The following is a 25814-nucleotide window of genomic DNA, read 5'->3' as shown; positions in this document are numbered from 1 at the left end:
CATTTCGGCGATCACTGCCACCCTAGTTCTTGAAAGCAAAAAATTACAACAATTAGCCAAAAAGTTTAACTAAACAAAATATTAGCAAAAAATGATGTGTCTGAATAATTTCTGTCGTTTTTGTAAACAAGAATTAGGGTGGCTGTAATAAAAGAAGGGGAAATTACATTTTTATCACAACCATGATGAAGTTTTAATTGTATAATAAAAGCAACCTTCATTGTTTTACTCTAGAAAAAACTTAATTAAAAGACAGGTTCTGTGTTATAAAAAACTAAAAACTATCCTTGAGAGGAGCGAGATAAAAATAAATTACATGAAATAATGGACTAAATTGAAGTTTTTCGAGGAAAACATGCACCTACAAGAGATTTGTTTTAGCTGTGGCTAAATTTTGAATTTTAACATTTCTTCAGTAAAATTTACTTTTTACTAACTCTCTGATCTTAGATTAATTACAAAGTATTAAATGAATTTAGTAAAAATTTAATAACTTCCAATTATAGACACTTATTTTGTTTAAGAGAGAGGAGTAAATTCCCACTAAAATTTTGAAAACTCCTGACTAAACGATTTTGAGAACGATGGATGAAAATCACGGGCAAGTAATTCCGAATTATACCTCTAAAAAGGATGATTACGCGTGTTTTTAGAATGAAAAATCTTTTGGATTTCAACACGAGTAAAAACCAGCCGATCTCTACCTCGCGGAGGCTCCTTTTTGCATCGTTTTTTCACACGGCTGACATTTAAAACAGGTCGCTCAAAACCGGGAGGCGCGCGTGTGACGTGTTTTGTAATTCAAATGCAGCAGCCGGCTTGTTATTTTGCGTGCCCGGGCGGAATGGCAAAAAACGAAGCGAGAAGGGCGCACACGCGCGTATAATTACAGAGAGCAGCTACATTGCAAGTGCCGTACATTTGTATGAAAATACACACGCGCGCGTATAGTGAGAGAGAGAAAGAGAGAGAGAGAGAGAGAGAGAGAGAGAGAGAGAGAGAGAGAGAGAGAGAACGAGAGACAGAATAAGCATACCTGCAACCCGCCTCCTCGCGACACACCTCGGCCAGCGAGTGACAGGTGGGGATGGCCGCTCCGTCCACCCTCTGCGCGCACATTGGGTGCAACTGCTCTTGAGCAATCAGACACTCGTCGTGTTTATTGTCTGTTTTCCTGTGGAACGAGCAAACACGCACACGCACCAAATGGATATGAGAACGTGAGTTCGTTTATAAACGCTGAATAATTTATTTCATAGTTTTCCAAGGGAAGTGACAAATTAAAATTTTACTCTAAGATTGTTCTTGATTGACAATGAAATAATTCAAATTATTTGTTGTATATATAAACTGATTCTTATGACACGATAGTAAATTTTAATTTTATTATAACTTCAAAAAATGTATTCTGAAATTTGTCAGCAATGGGAGTTGCAAGCAGATGGCGCCACCAGCATTGTACTGACTTGCAGAGGCAGAAGGCGACCTCGAGGCTCCACTTGAGGTCGACGGAGCGGTAAAAGGTCTGCATGGCGGCCATGCAGGCGTCCCTGGCGCAGCGGCTCGCGTCGCAGTACTGCAGCACAGGCAGTAGCGCCGAGCGGCAGTTGTAGTTGTTGTTGCACATGTCCAGCGCCAGGTGGCACGTGCTCTGGAAGCTGAAGGTGCGGGACATCTCGTTGTCTGCAACTGCAACATACAGTAGAAGGACAAAATTATTGACTGAACGAACTTCTTGATAGTTAGGGGCAAATTATGTGTCACATACATCTTCATCATGCTGAAAATAGCTAATGTTACATCAGACTAGTTCGTCACAGGATGGTATGAAAAGGACATGCAAGATGCTAACTAGAATCCTACATTATTTGATGATCAAACAGAATGAAAGGTCCCAAATAATGAAAATCCAGAATTCGGTGGTGTTGCATGAATGTTTACTAGGCTTGCCTTGTATTTGTGTTTGATTTCATATTCTCGTCCAACATCAGTTGTGTTTTTGAGGGAATAAATCACGATTTTATAGCAGCATTTATTTCATTTTTAAAAAATTCGGAAAACATGTTCATATATATACTTCTTGTTTTTTTTATTTAGCATCATTTTTCATGTTGATATTTCAAACAAAATATTTTAGTTGCTGGTTTTAAAACGTTTGCACATTCACTTGTCATTTTCTTTAATTACGTTCACGGACCACTCATAAATTTCATTCAATAAAACACAGCACGCGGCATGCATGAGAACTAATGCAAAACATTCACGTGCCCACATGCGAGCTGAAATCCACTACCCCTGGCAAGGAGTGGTTTTCGCGGTTGCGCCACATTAAAATTTTGGCTGCCCTACCAGCGAGAGTGTTGTTCTGCACAGGTATAAGCATGTATTGGCTCGGCTGCCTGCAGCTAATAACATCTAGGCTCTAAACCATATTTATGCGCACACACAAGGCCTGGATTATGACACAAACACACACACTGGCTGCGGCGTGCGATACTGCTTTACCGCTCGCCAATGCCGAGGAGTCGGGCCGAAGGACGGAATTAAAGGCGCGTGCCACTTTATTTGCGACGTTCATTTCGTTTATCGGTGCAGAGATTGCAGTCTTTTTTACGCCGGCAGTGGAAATTGGCCGGCAGCAAACCAAATTAAGCGATGCATTAATAATTAGCAGGCAAATTAAAGCGCCGTAATAGGCAAATAAACGGGCCGGGCGAGATGAATTATGCATCCCTCGTGTTTTAGTTAGTTTGCTCATGCATTCCGCAGCACCAGTCATAAATAAATACACTGGGGCTATTCGCTTGAGCGTGAATTCCGACCGAGCGAGCGGCTAATATTTGCCCAGTTAATTGGATCAACCGACACATTGAGCCAGACATTGAAATGGCGGGGACTCTGAAGCTGCAGCTGGCGCTCTTAAAATTAAACAGGATTTGTAAGCAGTGCAGTTCGACGAGGCTGGATGATATCCTCGGGTCGAAATTACACTGATGTTATTGATTTGAGTAGGGAAATTCTCTAGAAATCTATGATTTAAAAATTAACAAGAGGTTACGTTGTCTATTTGAATTTTTCGTTCGTTCAATTATATTTCATGCAGAGTGAATAGCCCGCGCCGCGAAAGAGTCGATGGCGTGCATTGTTCGGGTCACTAATTTCTAGTCGGACGACCAGGCATAAATATCCGAGAAATAAACAACAAATTGAAACACGACTCTTGCACCGAACACAAATTGGGCCAGCGCCATGCATGCAGCCGGCGGTGCCAATGCAGTGCTCGCCCACCCCTTTCACCCTCCAAAACACGTGCACGCGTACACGAACAACAGCATCATTTTTACTAAATCCCGATCTCGAGCCGTGTTTCCGTGGTGAACATGGAATTAACTCGGCGGCCCGATAGATCTCTATCTCGCGAGCCGACTTAAATTGGCCATGGGCGCCGCTTTAGCGAACAGCCAGGGAACGGGACTCGCCAGAAAAAAGCACGCATGTCACGCCAGGGTACTAAGATTCTATCACTATGTCGGAATTTCTTTTTACGAGTTTAAGATTAAAGCGTTTTATTAATAAATAAGTACAGCAAAAAACGTGAAAAGCCTAATTTATGGCGATTTCGTTTTTACTAATAAGCAATTTACATTTTCTGGAGGTTAAAATTTTTCATTATTTTTCCATAATTACATAGAGTACCTTTTGTTAAGAGAGTAGGTACATTCCATCTCAGGTTCACATTTAATCCTATAATTTCAATTATTTTACCTCTTTGATAGAACAATAAGTTTACCGACCTTGAACAAGTTGATCTAAAAAAATTTGGCACATTTATTTTCACCTGAATCATTCAGTGATTGTTTGTAAATTGATGGCAGTGCTTAGAATCAATTGTTGATCCCCAAAAACGTAATCTTCAATATTTAAATTGGAGGCAGTTCCTTAGGAAAGCTTTTATGCAACTCAATTTTTGAGTCAGAGCTGGCGTGATATTTTGTTTTTGTTATGGCTTTAACTTTTTGACATTTCAAGAGTTTTCCGTGGATTTTGTTATTCATTAAAGTCTAGTAAGTGCGTTTCTGCAATATTTTATGAACTGAAGTTAATCCACTAATTATTAATTCTTGATAGGGAATTTCAACTTTAACTTTAAATTAACTTCCAACTTTTAGTTTTCATCCGGCAAACGAGGCTTTGCTAATTGAAGAGCCCCCGTTTCTTACCGCTTCGCGAGAGCGAAGCGCCTGCAGCAAACGCCGGTATGCAACCTGCGTGGTACTAACGACAGGCGGGCTTGCATACATTTGCTAACTCTGTTTGAAACTCGACTCGTCGGGCCGTGTGCTCTCTCTCTCTCTCTCTCTCTCTCTCTCTCTCTCTCTCTCTCTCTCTCTCTCTCTCTCGAGAAAAGAGAGGGAAATTGCGGTCGTGTTTCGCCGTCGTTCCAAGACAAATTATAGCCGAGAGTGAGTGGAGCTAGTCGGCGGCAAGCAAGACTAATTTACTCGGTTCGCGCCCTGTATTGTTCCGTGCTCATAACTAGACAAACAGGCGAGTAACTCATCATCAGCTAGCACTACTTGGAAATGACTTGCCGTGCTGCATCTGACTTTCGCCGTATGCGATTTAATGCGATTCCGACTCGTATTGATTAAAACTCGGGCTGCTAATTTCGAAAGTTGCCACCGCTCGAGAAACTCGCTTAACAAGCCGCAAAATTACGACGCACGACACGCAATTACGTTTTCGTGACACAGAACCCGACTCTATTTGCCACGAGGGAAAGTGAGCAGCCCGTTTTATACTTCTAAATTGCTTTAAGCACATGAAAAGTGAATTGCAGTTAATGAGATTTTATAAGGAGTCAAATGGAAGTGATTTCCAAGGGATGAGAACTCTCCTGTAGTAATCAACGTAAACGTTAAAGAAACGCCTAATTACAATCAAAAGGAATTTTCAATGGCTTAAATTTAAAAGCTTCAAATTAATTTTCAAAAAACCACATATTTATCAGAAACACTTGCTCGTAAATAGTGAAATGCCTCGAACAACGGAGAAAATGCTAAAATCACCGTGGAAATAAAAACATTTTATGCTCTTTGTAACATCAAACGACTCAAAATCTCCAGTTCAAAAGCTAATTTTGGACGGAATGCCGGCGAATTCTTTTGTGCCCGTGAATCTTTTGTGTGCAGGAATTATCCACATGTGTCTCTATGAAAAACGATCGATATATTAATTTTTCACGTCCGGCTCCCTGGCGAAAGGTGACGCGGCATAAAACGCACACACACATACAGAGAGCAGCTCAGCTCTCGTCGAATTTAATAATGCACGCGCTGGCATGAATTTATTGAACGCCCCCACCCCCTCATTCCGCGAGTGGTTGCACGAATAGTCGATATTTAAATGAATTATAAATAAAGCCGCCGGGTGTTAATTAATTAGGCCTTTATTTATTCAGGCTCACGGTTAGACGAGCGATTTTTGAGGTCGGATCAAAAGCATTGAGCGCAACGAGCCTATTTTTATTCCTTTTGCCGTTTCGAAAAACCATTATTCTTCAGCGCTCCCTCGACTTGTGATGCGACATGTTATTATTTTGAAGATATGGTGACGCAGGGACATCAAGGTATTGATTTGTGTCGTAAAAGGTTTTATGGACGCAAACTGTCTCTGTCAGAGCTAGCAAATCTGTTGCAACTGTTTAGAGAAGGCTGTCCGTGAATGTTGAACGCTCAATCCTTAGGAATCTTTTTGCAAAGTGAAGCTTACAAATGTATTTTTGCGATGGAAAAAAGCTGAAACACAGCTAAAGTGATTCACAAAGGTAATAAACCTTTGAAAGGTAAAAACGTGAATTAAATATCAGGATAGCTGAGTCAAAAATGCAACTGACAACAAAAATTTGGAAAGGTACACTCAAGAGAAAAATCTGATTCTTGTTTACTTTATTTTCTTGTCAAAACACTCAATTGAGCCGTAAAAAACTAGTTTCAAGAGCTAATTTATTTTTTTTAAATGTTGCCAGTTTTTGGTCAAGAAAAGGTTTCTTTTTAATACATCCAATTTAAAGAGTTCTATGTTATTTACTAACGGTGATTCTTTTACGTACGTTATGTTCAAACGGCATCCTAAATTAGAGTATTATGCACATTTTGTTTCAACGGCGAACAAATTTGACAAGCAAAAAGTCTGAAAAAGTGACTGCTTGCGCTTCAGCTAAATTTTCAACCAGAGGAATTTCTTATAAAATCCCAGCTTCACGGAGCATTGCTCGAAACTGCAATCCGCTTTCGATTCAGCGAGCATCATCTTTCACCACGTACAACGCAAAATATTACAATCGACTGCGATTCATGCCGCTTGAAAAAGTGTAATTTTCCGCTGACGAGGCGTCGCCAACACGTATAACAAACAAAGCGAACGTTCAGTGTGACATTAAAAGAAGCAAGCAAGCCGTGATAAATACAAAGAGCGATTTTCTTGGTCGCCGATGATGGATTTTCGATTGTACATAAGCAACGTTGCTGCAGAGTGAGCTCGAGATGGAGCGAATTTCGCTCTTTCACTCTCGTGCTTATTGAATGCGCACCAATAATGCCGTAATATGAGACAAAAGAGGCGGCGAAAAAACGACGCCGATCAGCTTCCGCAAAGCTTCACATAACAGCTTTCCGTTCGCATTCGCTGCCTCCTCCAAGAGGGTGCATTGAAATTAAATTTCGAATCGAGAAAAGGAAGCTAGTGGGTTTAACGACACATGAAAATGCGAGCGCGGGACACTCGGCCGAATTTATTAAAAAACAGCAGCAACCGGAGATCGCGCCGCGCCAAGTCAGGAAGCAATAATCCGCGTGAGCAGATGCTCAAACTCGCGAATAGCAGCAAGGGAAGGGAAGTGAAACAAGCTGGCTACAAAATTTTACAAATCAGTATTTCAGGCCGAGCATGTACAGTTTCTCTGTTGGTATTTACTGCCAAAAAACTCGGATTCCCCTGCAAAATGGTATTTTTACGAACAATGTGAAATATATTGAAAAATGTATAAGCAAAAAATGAGCCAGTATTAATTTATTTTTATTCTTACAACAGCTTGATTCTTTGCAATTTTTTTGTCCAAGGGGAGTTTTTTTTAATAAAGTGATAATAACTAACCAAACAAATACTACTAAACCCAGATGAAAATTGTAATCAACTATTGTTGGTATTTTTTTCATAAAATTATAATACCTTTTTTATCTTTGAACTAAGATAAATTTTTGGCTTCTTTCAAATTAAACATTAAAATTAAATTATTCACATGACGTGTGATTAATTAATTTGTTTTTTTCCTTACTGTAAAGCAGAAAAAAATGGAATTGCTCGATATCTAATTCATGAAATCCTGTTCTTTCGACGTTTTTCACGGTCCCTTTTCCTCTGGGTGGCGGAGCAGAATTAAAATCGAAAGGCTGCTGGAAGCGACAGGCGTTTGGCACTGCGCGAAAAGGATTGTTTGCTGATTATCGGTGGAGAAAAGGCAGCTCACAACTTTTTGCAACACGCACTGCGGGAAAAGGCGTGCGTTATTTCACTGGGAAAATCGTGCAAGATAGAAGAGGCTAATCAAATCATTCACCTACCTGTGTTGTGCTGAAATTGGTTTTGTTTATTAGAACCAAAGAGAACAGAGATTACGAAGAAGCTAATCATAACCTGTGACCTAGACCAACAAGAACAAACAGTCAAAGCGGACGGACAACAGAGACATGAACAACGAGAACACACGATGCACTAGTAGACTACTGGGGCTGGAATGCCGAGATCCAGGCTTGGAGGCAGAGGCAAGCGCAGGTTTTACTTTAGAATTGGCTTTCACGAGGAAGAATTTTGAATTGTCGCTAGTTTCTGTTGTGCAAATGCATTATTCATAATATTACCAGTCAAATTGCCATTATTACCGGAGTAGGCGAGTAAATTGGCTAAAAGTGAAGCGCTGCGTGTATATGTATCATTTGGCAATTTGCGCAATTAGCGCTCGACTGACTGTCGCGGCATTATTTAATGCGATTATGGTGCGCGCGTGTGTATGTGTTTGTCTGCACTCGCTTACTGTCGGTGCTCTATTCAAAACCTTCAATTGAATAATCGATTCTGGTACTCAGCAAAGTGAACAATCATCATCACAATCGAAAGCGACTCGTAACAAAAGGGAATAAACAAGCTAGGATGGAAATGGATAAATAATTGAAGCTATTTCTGCTTACTCAGTCAAAACGAAAAGAGCTTTGAATTTGTCAATTATTTCAACCGTTTTTGCTAGTGATGATGAAACGTCAGTTGTTTCAGCTAGGAAATTGAAATATGAAGAGAACTTAAACTTGAACAGCTTATCGGTTATCATTTTATTTTGGTCAAATATTTAAAAGTGTATTTTAAGTTCATATCATCACACAGACTACTAGATTTATTAATTAATTCCATCCTGGCTAAATTTTTGGTAGAAATAAACTAATTGAGTTAATTAAAAATCAAAATCTTGGGCACACTTCTCCTTAAGATGCATTATTTTGAATGAGATTGGGCCAAAACCTGGCTTAGCCTCGGTTAAGGTTAAAGCCCTACTGCTAGCACAGAGATGAAGAAGAGGAGGGGGACGTACTTGCTGGCCTGTTGGTATAGGACGGTGTCCAGTGGTACTTCTCGTCGATTGTGTTGTTGGCGGGCGGCAGGGGGAAGATATCGGCGTGCGAGGCGCCGCCACGCACGCCATACAGCGGATTCTCGAGCTGCGTGTCGATGGCGTCGACGGCCGACGACTCGTGTTCGGCAGCTGCTGGAATCACCTTTACTGAAATGGGGACATGAGGTGCGGGCGCAGAGGCGCCGCCGACGTGTTTCACAAGATTGGGCTCGTCCACAGAAAAGTAGTGGTGTTCGTGTGTGCCGTGATAGTAGTGCGTAGGTGGTGGAGGAGGATGCTTGGAAGGCCAGGGTCGGTAGGTGGGGGGCAGCAGAAAGTAAGGGTACAGGCTGGTAGGGGGGAACCAAAACTCGCGGAATTTGTTATCCTGCTCATACGGGTAAAGTGCGGAATCAGTGCCTGATAAATCAAGAGAGGCTGGCAGGACGTCTGCAACAAAACACCATAAGGAAGTCTGGTCAGTGCTGTCGGTGGTGGCATACAAAGTGCGCTCGCAATTCACATACCGATTCAGTTTTATAATTATGGATACGTGAACAGTCAAAACGCATTGCACATACGAGTGAACGTGAGTGAGAAATAAATAAAGTGAGCAACGGGCTGAATTTCGAATACTATAAATCGGCTTGGTTGAATAAATATTTTTATTTGGTTTGAATAAATATTTATTCATTTTTAGATCATTTACGGCGATTCCCTCCAGCCTAATTTGGCAACAATACCCCTCCTGATGATTATTAGGTAGATATACTGCAAGAGGATCACGCTCATAATGATGCAAAATTCAAAATCACCATTTCCTTTAACTAGATATTTTTGGATATTAAATATGATTAATCGAACCAGGCTTTAATTTAGATTTTGATTTCGTTAACAGAGCTATTTTAAATAATGATTGGCTTTTGGCTCGCAATAAACGAGAAGCTGCGATATTTCTGAATAGTGATATCTGTTACAACTATTATCAATTTTAATTTCCCTGGAAGATCTAAGCAAATTCATGACTGCTTTTAGCAATTCATTATTAGCACGACTTTATGGGGGCAATGTAACGATATCTGAAAATGTCTTGAAGTATTTGACAGGAGGCCTTAGAAAAATATTGAGCCCCAACTATGACCCTCTTTTAGTTTAATCTTTTTTTGCTGATATTTTCCAAAGTCTAAGGACAGTTTTATTAGCAGCTTTCCAATTCCAAGAGAGATTTCTGGAGCTCCTCAGAGTTTATTCATGTTGGGTGTCCACCATTAGGTTTAAGGGTCAGTGGAGCTCAATTTTACGGCCAGAAAATTCGCGTTCGCATGTGCGAGCTGTAATCGAGAGCGACCGGCGGGCAGTATTGACAAATCCGCGCAATTGTCGCTCGCGAGAGCGTATCAACCGCGCTGAAATGCCTCTTCAGCCCATTGTAATCCCCTGAAGAGACGGTTTCGCCGTGCACACGAGCTCGCACACAATGCGTCGCGGGACCTTTTGTCCGGGGCGATTATCAAATCAGCAATCCGGGCCGGCAATAAACGGGCAAATTCGGTGCGCAAACAGAGCGCTCGCGTCGAAATTCAGCCAGTTGTTTGAAACGTGAGAGAGTATCAAAACGCAGCCTGGGGGCGAGCGGCGCGTCAGTTTGGAGAGTGGCTTTATATGCGTGTTTTGATCTCGACGAAATAAACAAGAGGATGAACGCATACAGGCCAGGGATCAACAACGCCTGTACCATCTTCCGGACGGATTGAAATTCCTCCAAACACGCGCCACCCGCCTCATAGCCAAGGGGAAACGCATCATGGAATCGGATCAGAATCAGAATAGAGCTCGCAATCAGTTGAGCTTTCAAAGGATCAAAATATGAACTAGAGTCTCAACTTGAATTTGACTGGAAACATACTAAGAATGGTTTTAAAAAATTTCACTAGTGTTTGAGGCTACCAACAGATGGCACCACGAAAAATTGATATTTTCTGGGCTCTTAATTTCTGATATTAGTTTTTGTATGCCCAAAATCAAAATAAAATCAGATTTGTAGTGGCAAAGATTGACATACCTGAATTTGGGCATTTTATTACAACAAGAAGTAAAATCTTATTTAGTTCTGGAAAAATCTATAAAAATTTGGACCATAAATCATCAATATCAGAGAAGAATATGCCTTAAATTTGAAAATGTACGGCAGCGCTATCTGTTGGCAACTTGACACAATAAAAATTAACAGAAGAAGAAACCTTATCATTTTATAGCTGATAAAAATTATTTTATGATGCATTTCCCGTTAGTGGCTATGGCTGGTCGGATACCAACAAACCATGCGGTGCAACAATTCATTGAAATGCAATAACAATTCCAAATTCACTAAGAAAGTGAGTGAGAGTGTGTCGAATACAAAGTGGTCTCTAAACTGCTCCAGAAACGCTAACAGCCAGTGACTGCCGATCAACAAGAAGTGCTGAGACGACCTGCAGAGATGTGCGCTTGCTTATATTCCTCTCTCCTCGCATGCAACTTTTCTCTCTCTTTCTCCGCAGTACCAACAAGAAGAAGAGACGTCTAAGTATGTAAGTGAGAGTCAGTTTGTAAGTGTGAGTGACTTTTTAATTACATCAATCAATTCCCACCCAGCAGCAGAAGCAAAAGCCGTCGAGAGTGTGTGTGTTTTATTATTTAAAGAGGCGGCTGCGGAGCAAGCGAGTTCCGTCTCCGGCTTTTTTATTTCATTTTATTTTTGCCCTGCTCGGCGGGCGCGTCAGGCGGCCGGAACGACAGACACAAAAGTGTTGAAATCTTGGCCAAATTGCTCTCTCTGCCTGCCAGGCAGCAGTGAGCAGTGCTGTGTTTGCATTGGAGCCGTAAAGCAGGCCGTTTCAGCCGACAGACATTCCTCTCAACAGTCAAACGCTTTTATTGGGAATCATTTACCAGTCAATCTGGTGCCGCGCGCGCACTCACTCCTCTCCCGCTCGCTCGCTAGCTCTCGGCAAGCCGATTTCGCAGCGCAGCAGCGACAGCCTTTCCAGCAGATTGCCATCGGGGAACGCGCGAGGGGAAATTACACCGCTTTCTTTTTAGGCAAATCCACCTGGGACCCATCCTTCGTAAACTTCGGACGCGCCGCGCCTGTTTTTTAAAAGCTAATTAGCGAAACTTGCTTCGCATGACGGGATTTTCGGCTCTTGTGGACACGAGTGGACCCCCAAGGATGTGGCCATCGATCGACCACAAACTTTTGACGGATGTGTTTGATGTTTGACGTTGGAGGAAGTGAGGACATGCAACTGGATTCGTCTTGTCGGTGTCTCTAACCACTACTTTCAAAGTTTGACCGAGTAAATTCCTTGAACTCAAAGGTTTTTAACCGAAACTAATTGACATTTTTTACGAATATTGATTTGTTTGAATTCATCTATTTAGATGGCTTATTTAACACTTAAACAGATGCATAGCATTAAATTAATGGTAAGAAATGCCTTTATTTTCAATTATTGTTTGTGTATGAAATTTTGATCAAGATGCTTAATTTTATTCGTAAATCTCACCATTGATGTAGGCGTAGAATAAAACATATATTAGAATTAATGGTTGAGAAATTTGGCTGAAATTTGCTATTTGTAAGGTCTTTTCAAACGGTTAGAACGTTTCTATACCTCTACCTGATTTTACGACGCCTGTAGCTTTAAATGATGCTTTTATGCTACTTTAAAACGCAGCCTTCAAATTACGCAACCTTGGCATGGTTTTTAGGAGAAAAGGTTGTTAGAGAACGTTAAAAACAAGTCTCTTCATCTAGACATGCAAAACTTTTATAGGTTGCATTAACAAAAATTGTTGTTCAAAAAATTAAATTTCTTGCTCCAATCAGATAGCAGAACAGTTTAAAATTTGAAAAACGCAATAGAACTGTTTTGAGCGCTTTTTGAAACAAGATTCTCTCGTTACGAGGCGGGTTCCGAGTTTAAACATTGCATGAAATTTAGCTGAGCACCGTTGTCGCAAGTAAATGTACCATGACCAAATATACCGCGAATGATACATATATTTTCCCCTGCAAAGGCTAATTAACACGTCAACGAAATTTCCAGTATAAAAAAAGCTCTCGTTGACCTGTCGGCATGGAGCCGCATTTTGGGCTGGGAAATTTGCATGGCAGCGGCCGATCGAAGTGCGGCGATAAGCAGGTGGCCATTTTTACGAGTTTTTCCGCTGCCGTGTCGGTACACACACAATCGAATAAAACACACTGCTCTCTCGGCGGGGAAAATTTCTGGAAGCATAATTATGGGCGTGTGTTGCCTGACGTGGGGGTGCGTGCCTGCATGGAAATGTTGCTTTCGTGCTGCTGCTGCTGGACGGATTTTGTGATACTGCCATTATCGAGCCGGGCCAGCTGGAGTAAGTAAGTGTAGTGTTACACAGAGCGGCCGCGGCCCGTAATAATGGTGCGTGTACGCAACATTGTCGCCAATCTGCTGGTGGTGTGAATTTCAAATAATACCGTATGCAAGGGGTGTTCCATGCTGTAATAATACGACCAAACGAGCCGCACACTCTCCAGGGGCGACACTCGACCCGAATAATTAACCCAACTGGACCCCACGAGAGGCAAACGAAGAGATTAGCACAGATAGAGAGGTTCGCGGATCCGTACGTGTCGGGATCGAGCAGCCTCCTTAATCCCACAATGCTCGAGCCAGCAAATAGAAAAAAACGAGCGGAAGCACGAACTAGTGTCGTGCAAATCAGTGCAAATACTGCCACATTGTGGCGGTGAAACCAAACTTTTGATTATTGGAATTAATGAAATCAAAAGCAATGGATTCAAGTAATAACCGTAAAATAGTGACTATTTTCTTTTTGTAGTGGAAAGCAGTAATAATTAATAGTTGCGGGGGTAGCGCCCCTGGAGATGCGGATTCGTCGGTCGGTCGGTGCGTATATACTCCTCTAAAATATATCTAAACATCCCACTACCAATAACCAAACTTGCGACGAGAGATTATGTGTTTGTATGTGTTGTGCTTGATGCTGCGCGGTGGGTATTGATCTCGATACTGTGGTCGCTCGGTTGGATGGATGCGTCGTGTAATTAATAATCCAAATTAGGAATGCATCACAGCAGAGTTTTGGTGTGGGTAGTCTGTTATTGTGGACAGCCGGCCGGCAGGCCGGCCGGGGCGAGCCGGCGGCGGGCAAGGGGTGGGGGTGCGTGCGTTGCGTCACTGTGTCCGCGTAATTATTGTGGTAATTTTTGTGTCACACATTCACCCTCAACACTGCTGGGAAAGGGATTGGGCGGAGAGAGGGGGTGCGGACTTATGAGTCAGGCTGCGATACTTTCAACTGCTGGAAACGTTTCTTTCCTAACGGAATTGAATTTAACCAGGGGCAAAAGTTGTTTATTAGACACTTTCTTTACAATCCAATCGAGGGATAAGTTTTTAAACATTATGTTGATCACAAAAGTTTTAAAAGAATAAATCAAATATCAGAAAAAAATTGTGGATCTTGTTTTTAAGCTTTTGATGCGATCATCAATGGACCTTTTAAATCTACCTGTATTGTGATAACCAAAATTGCATATCGTTTCCTGAAGTCTGAGCATCATTCATGTCGTTAAAGGTGTTTAAAGGCCAACGCACACACTTTTGAATTCAACGTCATTGGTGAGTGCGTCACAACAATTCAGGAATAGCCCAAGCGACACCTTTCTTTGAGCCTTATTTTCGCACCCCCTCTATATGGTGCGGAATCGTGCAAAAGAGCGAGCCAAACGACAATTCACCATTGTGTCTTTTTCGGCTCCCGAAACAAAAAGGCCAATTTTCACGCCGCGTTAATCGCGTTTTCTAATTAACGAATTCCACAGAAACGCTTTTTTACCGCCTTCACTACCGGGGAAACACGGCGAATGATTAATTCAATTTGCGCAGAAGCGGACTCCTCTTACAACTGTGAAGTTGTCAAAAACAACATTACGAGCCGGATGAAAATGCGTCTTGCCAGTTGTTGTTGAATTCTGCGGGGAGAAAAGTTTCGAGAGCTCGATTAGCGAATAAAGCGACGTAATTTTTTATTTGTCTCCGAAATAATGGAAAGTTTTTTAACAACGTGGCCAACGTACAAGATTGAAACGGATGGCGAATGCACCGAAACACACAGCCACGACGACTTTGAAGTCCCGAGGGGCGCAACAAAACTTAACATGTAAATATTCGGCGAAATGTAGCGCGCGGTGGAGCAACAACTTTGTTGGATTTTTACGGTTATGGTCCCCTTTGGGCGTCTAAAGCACACGCGCCCGGAAAAAATTAAACGCGGCCCAGGGGTTTTTGAAGCGAGAATATCATAGCCAATCACGAGAAGGGCCTAAATTTGGAAAAATGTTATTTTGTTATCGGTTGTTTGTATCTTTTATGCTATATTCAAAGATCACGACAGATTAAAAATAGCTCTTAAATTTAGCTTTACTGCCTCCAATCATTTGATAAGAGTGGTTTAAATTTTACCCAAATGAAATTGTATATTGTACAAACAAAAATACAAGACATTTAGGGCTGATCTTGTTGCTAAAATTAACTTTGTGAAAGAGGCACTCAAAACTTTCTAGCAATCCCAGAGAGGAAATTCACACTTCTAATTGCTAGCAATTAAAATTTGATAACTTCGCAACAATTTAAATGAGCTGAACAACCCGAAAAACAACATGAGAATCTTTGTCCTTAGTTCTGGATTTCGCTCCCACTAATTTCTCACTACATTAAATAAATGCAACGTTCTAGAACTGATAGCGAACTCCTGAACTGAATACGACTGCAAATGTACCTCATTTGAAGAATAATTTGCATTTGAAATTTAACGGGTAGCTGGGTTTCCATTCTTTGATCTTCAGTTTTGCAGTTTCCATCTGTCTGACCCCATTTCGATTCGGAATTCGCTCACAATATCAAGTGCGATCTCTCGAAACATTTTGAACTAACTGACTGCTTTGAAAATTACCATCCACTCGCTGAAAGTTCATAACCGTGATCATATCGGCGTGCATACATGGAGTGTAACCTCATCGAAAGGCCAGCGTGCACGGTATAAAAATTCATGACGGAAAAATCTCGCGGCAGCGGCAGTGTTTTGCGAATAAGGAAATAAAAACGTAACTGGAATAAAGTCTGCACGGATGTGGCATGAAGGAAAGCTGTTTGAAATTCAGTTTCCGCTCCTCGTCGCACACGCGGCGCAAAAATCATCCGAAACAGCCAAATCCAGGCAATAAATTTCGACTTAAACCGCGCGCGCAAGGCAAAAGCAGCGGCTCGGCGCTTAATATGCACAAACGCAGTCTGCTGCGCAAAGTACGCGCAGGCAAAAATAATAAATAAGGGCTCACGTTTGACTCGCTCTGACGGGATTTTGTCCTTAAAAAGTTAGCTCGCGCACACACACGCACCAAACACACACAGTGAGAGCGGAGAAGACTGGATTTGCCGGGGGCGAAGCTCCGGCGCCGAAGAATGAAAAACCAAAGACGACAACTTGAACTGCGGGTGGCTGGATATCTAATATCGATCATTAGTCGGTCGGTTGGTCGGTCTCTCTTTCAGGCCAGATTTCGCCGACTCTTTTTCTCACGACCAGCAAAACGCGCGGATCGTGCGCCCCGAAATGAAGGCAATCGATGGAAAATCATCATCTGCCTCGCTTTCTGTTTGCTTTTACGACTAGGAGGGAAATTTTGCTTTTGCAGCAGCAGCTATAAATAAACAGCGGAGGAAGGAAAAGGGGTCGCAGAAGAAAAGCGCGGGTGGGCGGCCACATTCGATTTCAATTACGGCCACATAATGACGGCAAAAGGGTTTCGTGTCGGCTCTATCAGCGGCAATGCCTTGCGCAGATTTGATTTCTGATTGTCTGTCTGATTGCATACACAGGAACGTTTGCTTTTTAGGTCGATTTGATGCAACGTGCCTGTGCCTCGCTCTCTGGTCAACTGCGGACTCGGTCTTGGGACGGAAATTTGAAATCGAAAATCGAAAATCGAGGAATCCGCCCAAGGCAATACATGTTAATTTTCATGTGATCCTTTTTTATGAATGAGATTTAAAGGACATAGACTTTCAAAATATTATTTATTATTTATTTTATTTATTCTCTAACATCATATTACACATAAAAAAGAGAGAAAAGGCACTCGAAAAAGCGATCAGGTCGCTAAATTGTCGGCACTAAGCAAAAATGAATCCGAAAAGTAAGAGTGCGGTTGGAACTTTCGGATTCAAGTAAGAACTGCTAACAAAAATTACGTCATCACTGGATGCATTAACTGCTGCATTGATTGGATTATGTTTTGAGTAATCCTTTCTTGGTACATGCTATTTTTATGAAAAAACAAAATTAGCAAATTGGCAAAGGAAGTGGTATATGCAGTTGCGTTTTCTAATATTTAGCTGCCTTCTTAGTGATGACGTAACAATTTACTGACCATTCAAATACTCCAAAAACGCTTTAATTTCCAGATTATTTGTTGTTTTTCTTGTATTTGTTCGATTAAATAAATTAAATATTGGTGTTTTTTTTAAATTTGTCTTTTGTTCAAAATAATATACATAATTCACATAAATTTTATGTTGTGTTGATTGGAAATAAATTTTAGGAAATAGACAAACAGTACTATATACTTTCACAGTTATAAATCCATTGTATCGCTTACATGGGAAAGGGCTAGGATTTCCGCCCAAAACCTCAAAATGAAATTAATAAAATTCGGCCGTGTCCAAAGTTCATCAAGTATCCCCCGAGACAACCCCTGGGAGGCAATCAGAAAGCAAGACTGAAACGAAATTATCTGAAAGACCGTCAGCGCCTGTCTGACCGACCGATATCTGCCAAACACAATACAATTAGCCGTGAGCAAATATGTGTTCCGACTTATGGACCCTGGTCGGGCGTTGTAAGCCAACAGCATCGGTTTGTGTGCATTATGCACGACGGCGTATCTCGGCCGCAGCAGCTCTGCCGGAAACACAATGGGAACGAGCAGAAGAAGACTCTTGGAGAAATAGGAGGGACCAGCAGTTTGGAGAGACCATCGATTGTACACAGTATATATATATGCGGATAGAGTAGAAAACGACAAGATATTATTATGCACACAATCACACAGCGCAGACAGACGCAGAGTAAGCTGCAATTTGAGAGAAAGAGAAGGGGTTGGGCGACGAGGGGTGTCGGGCCAGCACTTACCCACGCACGGGTTGTGATTGACGAGGCTGAAGATGCGGTCGCATCGCCGCTTCATGTGGTTGTTCGGACAGATGCAGCCGAATATGGGCGACAGCCGCAGCTTGGTCCACGCACTGTGGCACGCGTCCCTGTAACGCAAAACCAAATGGAAACATCTGGCTGATGCCGCTTGTGTTTCCGGTGAGTAGAGTTGGGCCGCCGATAGAATTTGCAAATTAATTTAATAATCTCGATAATGCAGTTTCATCCACAGATGAACTATTTTAGTTCTGTCAACATTCTTTTTATTTGGACGGAATTGGACAGTATAAAGTTTAAATGGGAAATTTTGACTTTGAGTGAAGTTGGATACCACGTAACAAAACAAGCGTGAAACAAAGAGTTTTTGATAAAATGAATTTTCAGCTAGGTAGAACAATAAAGGTCTTGTTTGGTGTTTTGGGCTTTTTGTTGGAGTTTCCCCAGAAAACTGACGAGTTAATAGGGTAATTCACCAACAATCAAAGTAATGAATAGAAGAGCCCACACCATTATCAGTTTTAAAATTAATTACGTGATAAAGTACTAACAGCCGTTGCTTTATACATATTTTTTTTTAATGGTGGCCAATTGGAATACTTATTAAACCGGTTGAAACTTGAATGGCCAGCCTGTAAGTAAAGATTTAAGGAATGTGCCATAAAATTTGCTGCAAAATATTATTAATAAAAATGAACCATGAACACGTTTCAATTTTCGAGGCAGAAATGTTGGCGGCACTGTCATTTGCATTAACGCTAATGGGATGCCAGGCGAACGTGCTTTTCCTATGAAACCCTTCAACTGCCATTAAAGCGGGCATATCGCAGAGAGGAAAGTCTCAGAAAAAAATTAACTCCGTCCTACGTTTCGCAATCTCCAGCAGCCGTAAAAGCCACTTTTGACAAAAGTCGAAGCGGCGTGCGCGGATCATGCACATCCTACACGCCTCGTGTGCTCCATCAAGCATACGTGACCGCGGTCAGTCGTCCGGCAGGAAAAATCGACGGTGACGGTCACCGCATCTACTCCTATTTTTACAGTTAATATTTTATTGCCACTGCGGCGGTGACATAAAAACGACGCGCCGGAAAAACACCGCCGGGACCGACGCTATATATATGCATGGACGTGCACGGTTGGTCGGACGGGGGTGGTCGGCCGGCTGTCCCTTCCGGTCGTCGCTGGGCTTAATTTTTAAAGGGGAAGAGCGCTAATTGATGGCCAGTCCATATAGGTGGGCCAAGCCACTCTTCGGTCTGGATTTATGGCGGCCACGTCCAATTTCGGGCCGCACGGGCACGTCGCCTCTCTCTCCTACTTGGAAAATTGGCTTGTCATTCCGACCGGCTTAAATATTGCACACGAGACGCGCGGAGATCGAATCAAGGGCAGGTGCGCGCGTGCCGTTCCTACTCAGAAGAACTCGACTCGTTCTCATGCGAAAGTTTGCCAAAATTTTTTATCCACCCAAGAACTGCTTAGCTCGAGTATCAGCCCCGTATCTTTCCAGGGTTGAAGAGAACACATTCGGTACTTCATGCTCTGGCGTTTGAGAGGGTTTTGGCCACTGTTTTTCTGCACTCGTGCGAGCAAATGCTTATCTTTGTATAGTGTTCATGTTTGCAGACCGAATATTCTTTCGTGAAACCGTTTCTTGTGGTCATTCCTCTAATTTATTGGGATTTTCGTGCAGGTATAAGGGTGTGCTCTCATGATGAGCTAACTGGAAAAACTATATATACTTTCAATCATTCATAAAGGTTTGAAGCCATCGATGGAAATTTGGGCACTTCCATTTTTGAGTTTTAAGTTTGACTGTGCATTCAAGTTAGGCAAAATCATTTTTCAAGCAGAAACAAAAGTATGATTTGGTAATTTTGCGGTTAACCGATGGGAAGTTTCTTAAACCAGGTTTTCTTGAGGTTATCACGTCAAATGAAATATTTTCACATGTGAGTACATAAGGGTTGAATAAAAGATCTACGGACGATGATATGCATTTATCTTTTCAAGGCTAATTTAGAGAGCAATTAACAGAAACGAAAAAATTATTTATTTTACTGTCGGCAATTTTTCTAATGAAAATGATACAACATTAATAATCTCTTACAATTAGACGGATAATTATATTTGCAATGCTCACCTCTCCTCCATTTTGCACTGTCCGTCGCGCACTTTGCAGTTAGTCTTGAAGTCTTCAAACAGTTTGATGCACTTTCTCTCCAACTGGCACACGGAGAGAGCGTGATTGCATGTGGGCAGTGCGTCCACCGGATATGGGTCTTTCTCTGGAAAGTGGCACAAAGCACAACTTTGAAAAGCGGATCGCATGACAGGGTGATTGCAGAGAATTTTATTGCACCACAGCAGCGGAAAAACACGACCAACAGCCAAACAACACTTCACTTCTATTATAATTTTACAGTTCGTTGTTCATTTTGAATGCTTTGAAACACTTATTTAAATTAACATCCGACTGCATACATTTTGAGTTCAAAAGTTACAATTCGCTGGATTGTTAAGTTTCCTCTGCTTATTATTCTTGAGAACATGTGACAAAAACTAAGTGTGATTTGAATAAAAAATGTGCAGCAGAGTAAAAAGTTCCACATTTGCAAATAAAAAAGCTGCGTAAAGTCGGCACACAAGAGACTTAACCCAGATGTTCATATATTTCTATACCTGGCGTTGCTCATTCTTCTCATATTTCTCTAAAGAGTAAAAATGTCAAAACAAACTAGCGAGGAAGCAGAACTCATTCATGAGTAGGAAAGGGAGGAAGATTTTTCCTTTTACACGGCTTCCTTAGCTAACCGTGAAGCTTTCAAAAGATTTTTCCTATAAAACAAAAGAAATAGACTTCTTAGATAATCCCTTTCAACAACAAGTGTGGCAAAATATCTCGAGTGAAACAACTTTAGATAAGAGGTCTCAAGTATTGAATTTTCCAGCATCGGAAAGGAAATTTACTAAGGGATTTATGGTCTTAATTTTACATTTAAGTGAATTTTATTTCTTCAATAAACTTCCCGCTTGTCATGTGCAATTGCTATAGTTTAAATGTTTTTTTTGCGTTCAGGGAGAACATAACGATCGCGTGGAGCTGGTTTCGTGCATAGACTAAGTCGGGGCACATGAAGGCTAATTGGGCGTACCTTTCTTGTTGACGTAGATGCAGGGGTGGTCGAAGAGAAAGTCTCGGAACGAGCTGCATTCTGGATCGACGTGAGGCTCCCTGCACAGGCACGTGGGCCGGAAGAACGGAAAGGCTTGAAGTGTCCTCAGCGCCGCTTGACACTTTGTCACAGTCACCGTCGAACACGCCACTGCAAACGCAAAAACATACCCTTGTTAGTGCAGGTAGACACGCACTACTCAGGGGGACGCAAATTTGGAGCCTTGCAAGCATTTTCCTCTCTTTCTTTTGCTCCAAGTCCAAGCGTGGAAAAACTCAACGGTTCGTTTGTTGAATTTCGCTTGTTGCTTATGAAGCGTGAAATCGATCTGCGAGAGAAAAAACGCGCTGATTGCGAGTAAAAATAGACACTCCAATGGATGCTAAATCCAACACTATTGTCACAGAAAATGCTTGCAAAAGAGAAGCAATTCAACGTGCAAAAAACATCATTTACAGAAATAGAAGTAATAAAATTAGTTTGGAATATGACGGGGGTCGTTTGAATTTCCGACTCGCAAACCCCGAAAATTTTCCGAAAACAAGTTGGAACGAACCGTACATTTCGCGAAATTAAAAATTTCCGCGCAAACATCAAAAACAACAGCAAACAACAACGCGAAGCAGGCGGGCTAGCGGGGGCAGGCCGGGCGGTCGGGTGAGCTCGTCCGGGGGTGGCTGGGGGCGTGTTATTATTCCATTGCTCTTTCATCTTGCCTTTTGACTGCCGCTTTGACGCGAGCAAGCAGCAAACGCAGCAGCACACAGAGAAACATTTCGCAGCCGACCAGCAGCCACCCCTGCCCCCGACCCACCCCCACGGCCAGCCGCCCACAAGCAGGCGTTTCCTTTTATCTAAGTGGCGGTAGTTTGCTATTCTGTGCACTCGAGCGATGGGCATGATGTGCTAAATAGACGAATTACCTGCGGATTTTTTCGTTTCTGTCATATTTTGGGACATTTTTGCTCTCCTCGCCGCTCACGCTGTATTTCAGGAATTTTTGTAAAAATTACAATTTTAGTTCCGAAAAATCGGAGAGAAAATAATTTGTTTGTTGTTCCATCCCTCATTTTTTACGAAAATTTTATTGAGATTCGTTGCTTGCTTATTTAGGTTATAATCTGAAGTAATAGGGTAATTTAAGGTTTTTTCACATGCAATAGGGCACCAGTTGTAGCCGAAATACATATATGTCAAGAATTATACAATCTCTAGATCTCTACTTTCAAACAAAGAGTACAAGTCAGATTATTTCATCAATGCTTTCCTCGAGTGAAAATGTTCGAATTGTAAAAAAAAATAGTTCCAAAACTCGCCCAGCATCAAAAACGTGCTAAATCAACGTTGGAAAAGTTTAAAGTTTTACTTATCCCGAAAATGTAAAAAAAGAGTTTGTCTTATGTTAGTTTAAATTTAAAAATTAAATATGATTTTAGATTTTATGGGACAGCAATTAATTTTAATAGTTTCAAAATTCTGCTGGAAGCGAAAATTGTAATCTTATCTCAAATAATAATTGCCAAATGATGTCTTTCTTTTTTATTAGTCTTCCTATCGGCAATGCACCAAAATCTGTGTATGTTTGTGATTGGCAAAGAATTTTCCGCATAGGAGGAAAACTAAAAACAACTCTATTTACTCTCATTATGGCATAAATATTTTGTTAGTGTGTTTATGTAAACTATTTTTGATTACACAAAAGTCTGCACACTCTAATTCCGCGCAGAGCAAAGCTGTTTTTCGCATCCTGCCGTTCGTGTGCGAACTTACATCCTAAGTGTAAGCTCCAATTATACATACAGAGCGCGGGCAAAGCGGCGTGGGCCGGCATCAAGTTATTAAAATTTTTTATATGCCCTTTATACGCCGTCTGCTTTCATATTCGAGCCACTCTCTCTCGCGCGCGCGTGCACGGACGGGCTTTTGGCAATTTGTCTGCCGCGCCTGGCCTCTTTAAAATTAACACTGGCTAACATTTATTACTCGGCCGGCGGAGAGTGTGTCCAAGACGCTTTTTACCCCCTCACAGAGCCAGGAGGCGCAATTTCCGCGCGCGTTAAATTTATATAGGAAGCAAGGAGGGCGAAATAGCACCGTGCATGCATATAATGCTCCTGCTCTCTCTCTCTCTCTCTCTCTCTCTCTCTCTCTCTCTCTCTCTCTCTCTCTCTCTCTCTCTCTCTCTCTCTCGCTGCCGGCGCAGGATTAAACGCGTGGCGTCTTCATTTTGCTGATTTCGTCGACTTAAAAGCGAAACGAAAAAGCTAATACCACGCGCTGAACGAGTTCTCCCGGCTCTTTGAAGAATTATGAAGGCCAGAGGATAATTTGACTTTCGCAATTTTAATTATTCTTGCGACGGAAAGGCACTAAGTACGCGTGTCTGCAGTGTTAAAAGTATATTTTTCTTCAAGAGGCCTTAATGAGACCCAAATCGAAAGAGGGAAACGGTTAGCACTCTGCTGGCTTGAAGTTCCGTACTATAAACATTTATGAGAGGTGGGAATTTTACAGACATGTTACAAAGTTTTCAAACAACAGTGTAATCTCAAGTCAAGTTTAACAGCTCTAAGGCATTTTTAATTTCATAGCACTGCAGCCCTATTTCATTGAATAATAAAAACGGATATTAGCTTATAGGTAAAATTTACAAAATCAATATTTTGAGAAATATTTTGTGAGAAACCGACTCTTTCGAGAGAGTCACATAATGTTACAAACTGACTCCATTTTTTAAAATCATTGGATAGTTGTTACAACAGCTAGTGCCCGTTTACAAATGCAGAAAAAGAGCCTAATTAAATTTAAATGTATTTTTAGCACCTAGCTAGCTCAGAGAAAAAACGCTACATTTTTTTTAAACTTAGAGTGCAAAATGTTCTTCAACTTTTGGTGTTAAAAATTACTAACCATTTTTGCGTATGTGTATGAAGACTTTGATGCACAAATGTTCATCATTTCTTGATTTGAAGTTTGAAAAAAGAAAAATATGTATTATTTCATGTGCTGGGAAATAAATCTCTCCAGCCAATGGCAGTTAGAATTATTGTAGCTTTTTAAATTTATTTTTTCTTACATTTTTATCCTTGACTATAAACAAATCATGTAGGACTTATTATAATTCATTGTATGCATTTCGATTCCAAAGATTTTAAACAATAAATCTAGAAAGTTGTTGTAATCAAACAACTTAATTAACCACCCCTTTAATTTATGTTAACGAACAACCGCAAAAATTCAAGAGGTGGTTTATCCTATGGAAAGTAAAAGTTCACATCATTTTGACTTTCGATTTGAAATGACATGGCTTAGAAATTTAAGGAACTCGTCTAGCAGACTAGATCAAGATTTCAATTCAACCGGAAGCAACTTTTAATTTGGTTCAATAAACCAGCGCTCATGGTTGTTTCTACTGGGGTCACTTTTGTTCCCTGTTCAAGAAGCACCAGAAAATTCGACTAGAAGCACTTGGATGCACCTGAGAGGAAAAACAAATTTGCCCCATCAGATGCCGCCGACGGCTCTGGCAGAGGTTTGGCTATGTGAGGCACACGCGCACAGGCGCAATAATAAATCTACGCAGATTAGGCGTTGTCGAAAACTCAGCCGAGCATAATTTGCAGCGAGAAATCCGAGAGGCCCGAGCCGCTGATAAGAAAACAGGCCGGGACACCCTCTCGGTTTGTTTTCCCGGGCACAAAAACATCATCAATCCAGTTACGGCGGCGTCAGCACTTCGAATTGCTTCTTCTTTTTTTATTTTTGTACGCGATTAAGTAGAAAAATTAGTGCTTGCCGAGAGAGAATGGAAAACGGAAGCTGCTACTGGCGCAGAATTATTTTTATTTATGGCGTTCGCGCGGCCGCGGTGGTAATCTGGCATCGAGTTGCTGATTAATCTTTTTATGGGGCCGCGCCTTAATGAACTTGGCGGCGGGAAAGAGCGGAGAGATTGCTACGTCGGCCATGAATGGAATACTAATAATCATAAAACCACCGCTTTTTGCCCCGGAGGACTTCGGGCGGGGTTCGACGCTCCGACAAATAATCCTCCCGCCCCGGGTTTGCCGCTCGCCGAAATCGAGATTGCGCATTTTCATCGCTCAACTTTTCACCGCGAGCCGTGATTATGCAGTTGATTTTTATCCCCTTTCCCCGAAAAGGGGATAAAATTTTATATTAAAATAAGAGCCCGCAAGAGATTCATTTCAGCCAGCTTTTATGAATGCGTAAGGCGTAAAATTACAACAAGTGTCGAAAAGGGAATATCGGGGATTAATTAATTTTTATTTACAAATTTGCTTAAGGGATAAATTAGATGTGAGGAGTGAATAAATGAACTGGCGCAGTTCAATTTTTAATCAATTCACACAAGCAGTATTTGTGACGATTTCTTGGAATTAATTTGGCACCCACTTTAAGTTTTCAAGTTCTGGGAAATTAAAGTGACGCAGCTTCGTCAATCAAATCTGAAATTCCACTCACGCCACTTTAATCAGGTCGGGCGTAGGAGTGGAAAGCCCTCGTCGGCGCCGATGGCGAAATTTAGTGGGAAAATGAGTTTTGCTGGCGGATTGTGATGATAATAATGACGCGCGCGCGATGAGCCGGCCAGATGGAAATTATAATTTTTGCCCGGCGTGTTTTCCTTTTCAGCCCTTTTCCACCCGGGCTTAATTTTTCTGCCTCTCGTTTACACAACGTCGAGTGAA

The 25814-nt window shown here is 41.6% G+C and overlaps 1 protein-coding gene across 4 annotated transcripts in view; it reads right to left on the bottom strand.

The window, feature by feature from the left end:
* Nucleotides 1-25814, bottom strand: part of Gfrl (Glial cell line-derived neurotrophic family receptor-like) — a 91738-nt gene that overhangs the window by 12710 nt on the left and 53214 nt on the right. For 2 of the 4 annotated variants that reach the window (XM_065493334.1, XM_065493335.1), the window contains exons 3-8: nt 21082-21252; nt 20070-20214; nt 17906-18033; nt 8642-9112; nt 1467-1689; nt 1037-1174 (exon numbers count right to left, since the gene is read on the bottom strand). In XM_065493334.1, coding sequence (XP_065349406.1) covers nt 1037-1174; nt 1467-1689; nt 8642-9112; nt 17906-18033; nt 20070-20214; nt 21082-21252 — 1276 coding nt within the window. The remainder of the gene's footprint in view (nt 1-1036; nt 1175-1466; nt 1690-8641; nt 9113-17905; nt 18034-20069; nt 20215-21081; nt 21253-25814) is intronic. The other 2 variants (XM_065493336.1, XM_065493337.1) reach the window with 2 other exon arrangements.

Source organism: Cloeon dipterum, chromosome X (assembly GCF_949628265.1).
Source record: "Cloeon dipterum chromosome X, ieCloDipt1.1, whole genome shotgun sequence".
NCBI lineage: Eukaryota > Metazoa > Arthropoda > Insecta > Ephemeroptera > Baetidae > Cloeon > Cloeon dipterum.
This window is presented reverse-complemented; position numbering and strand designations above follow the sequence as displayed.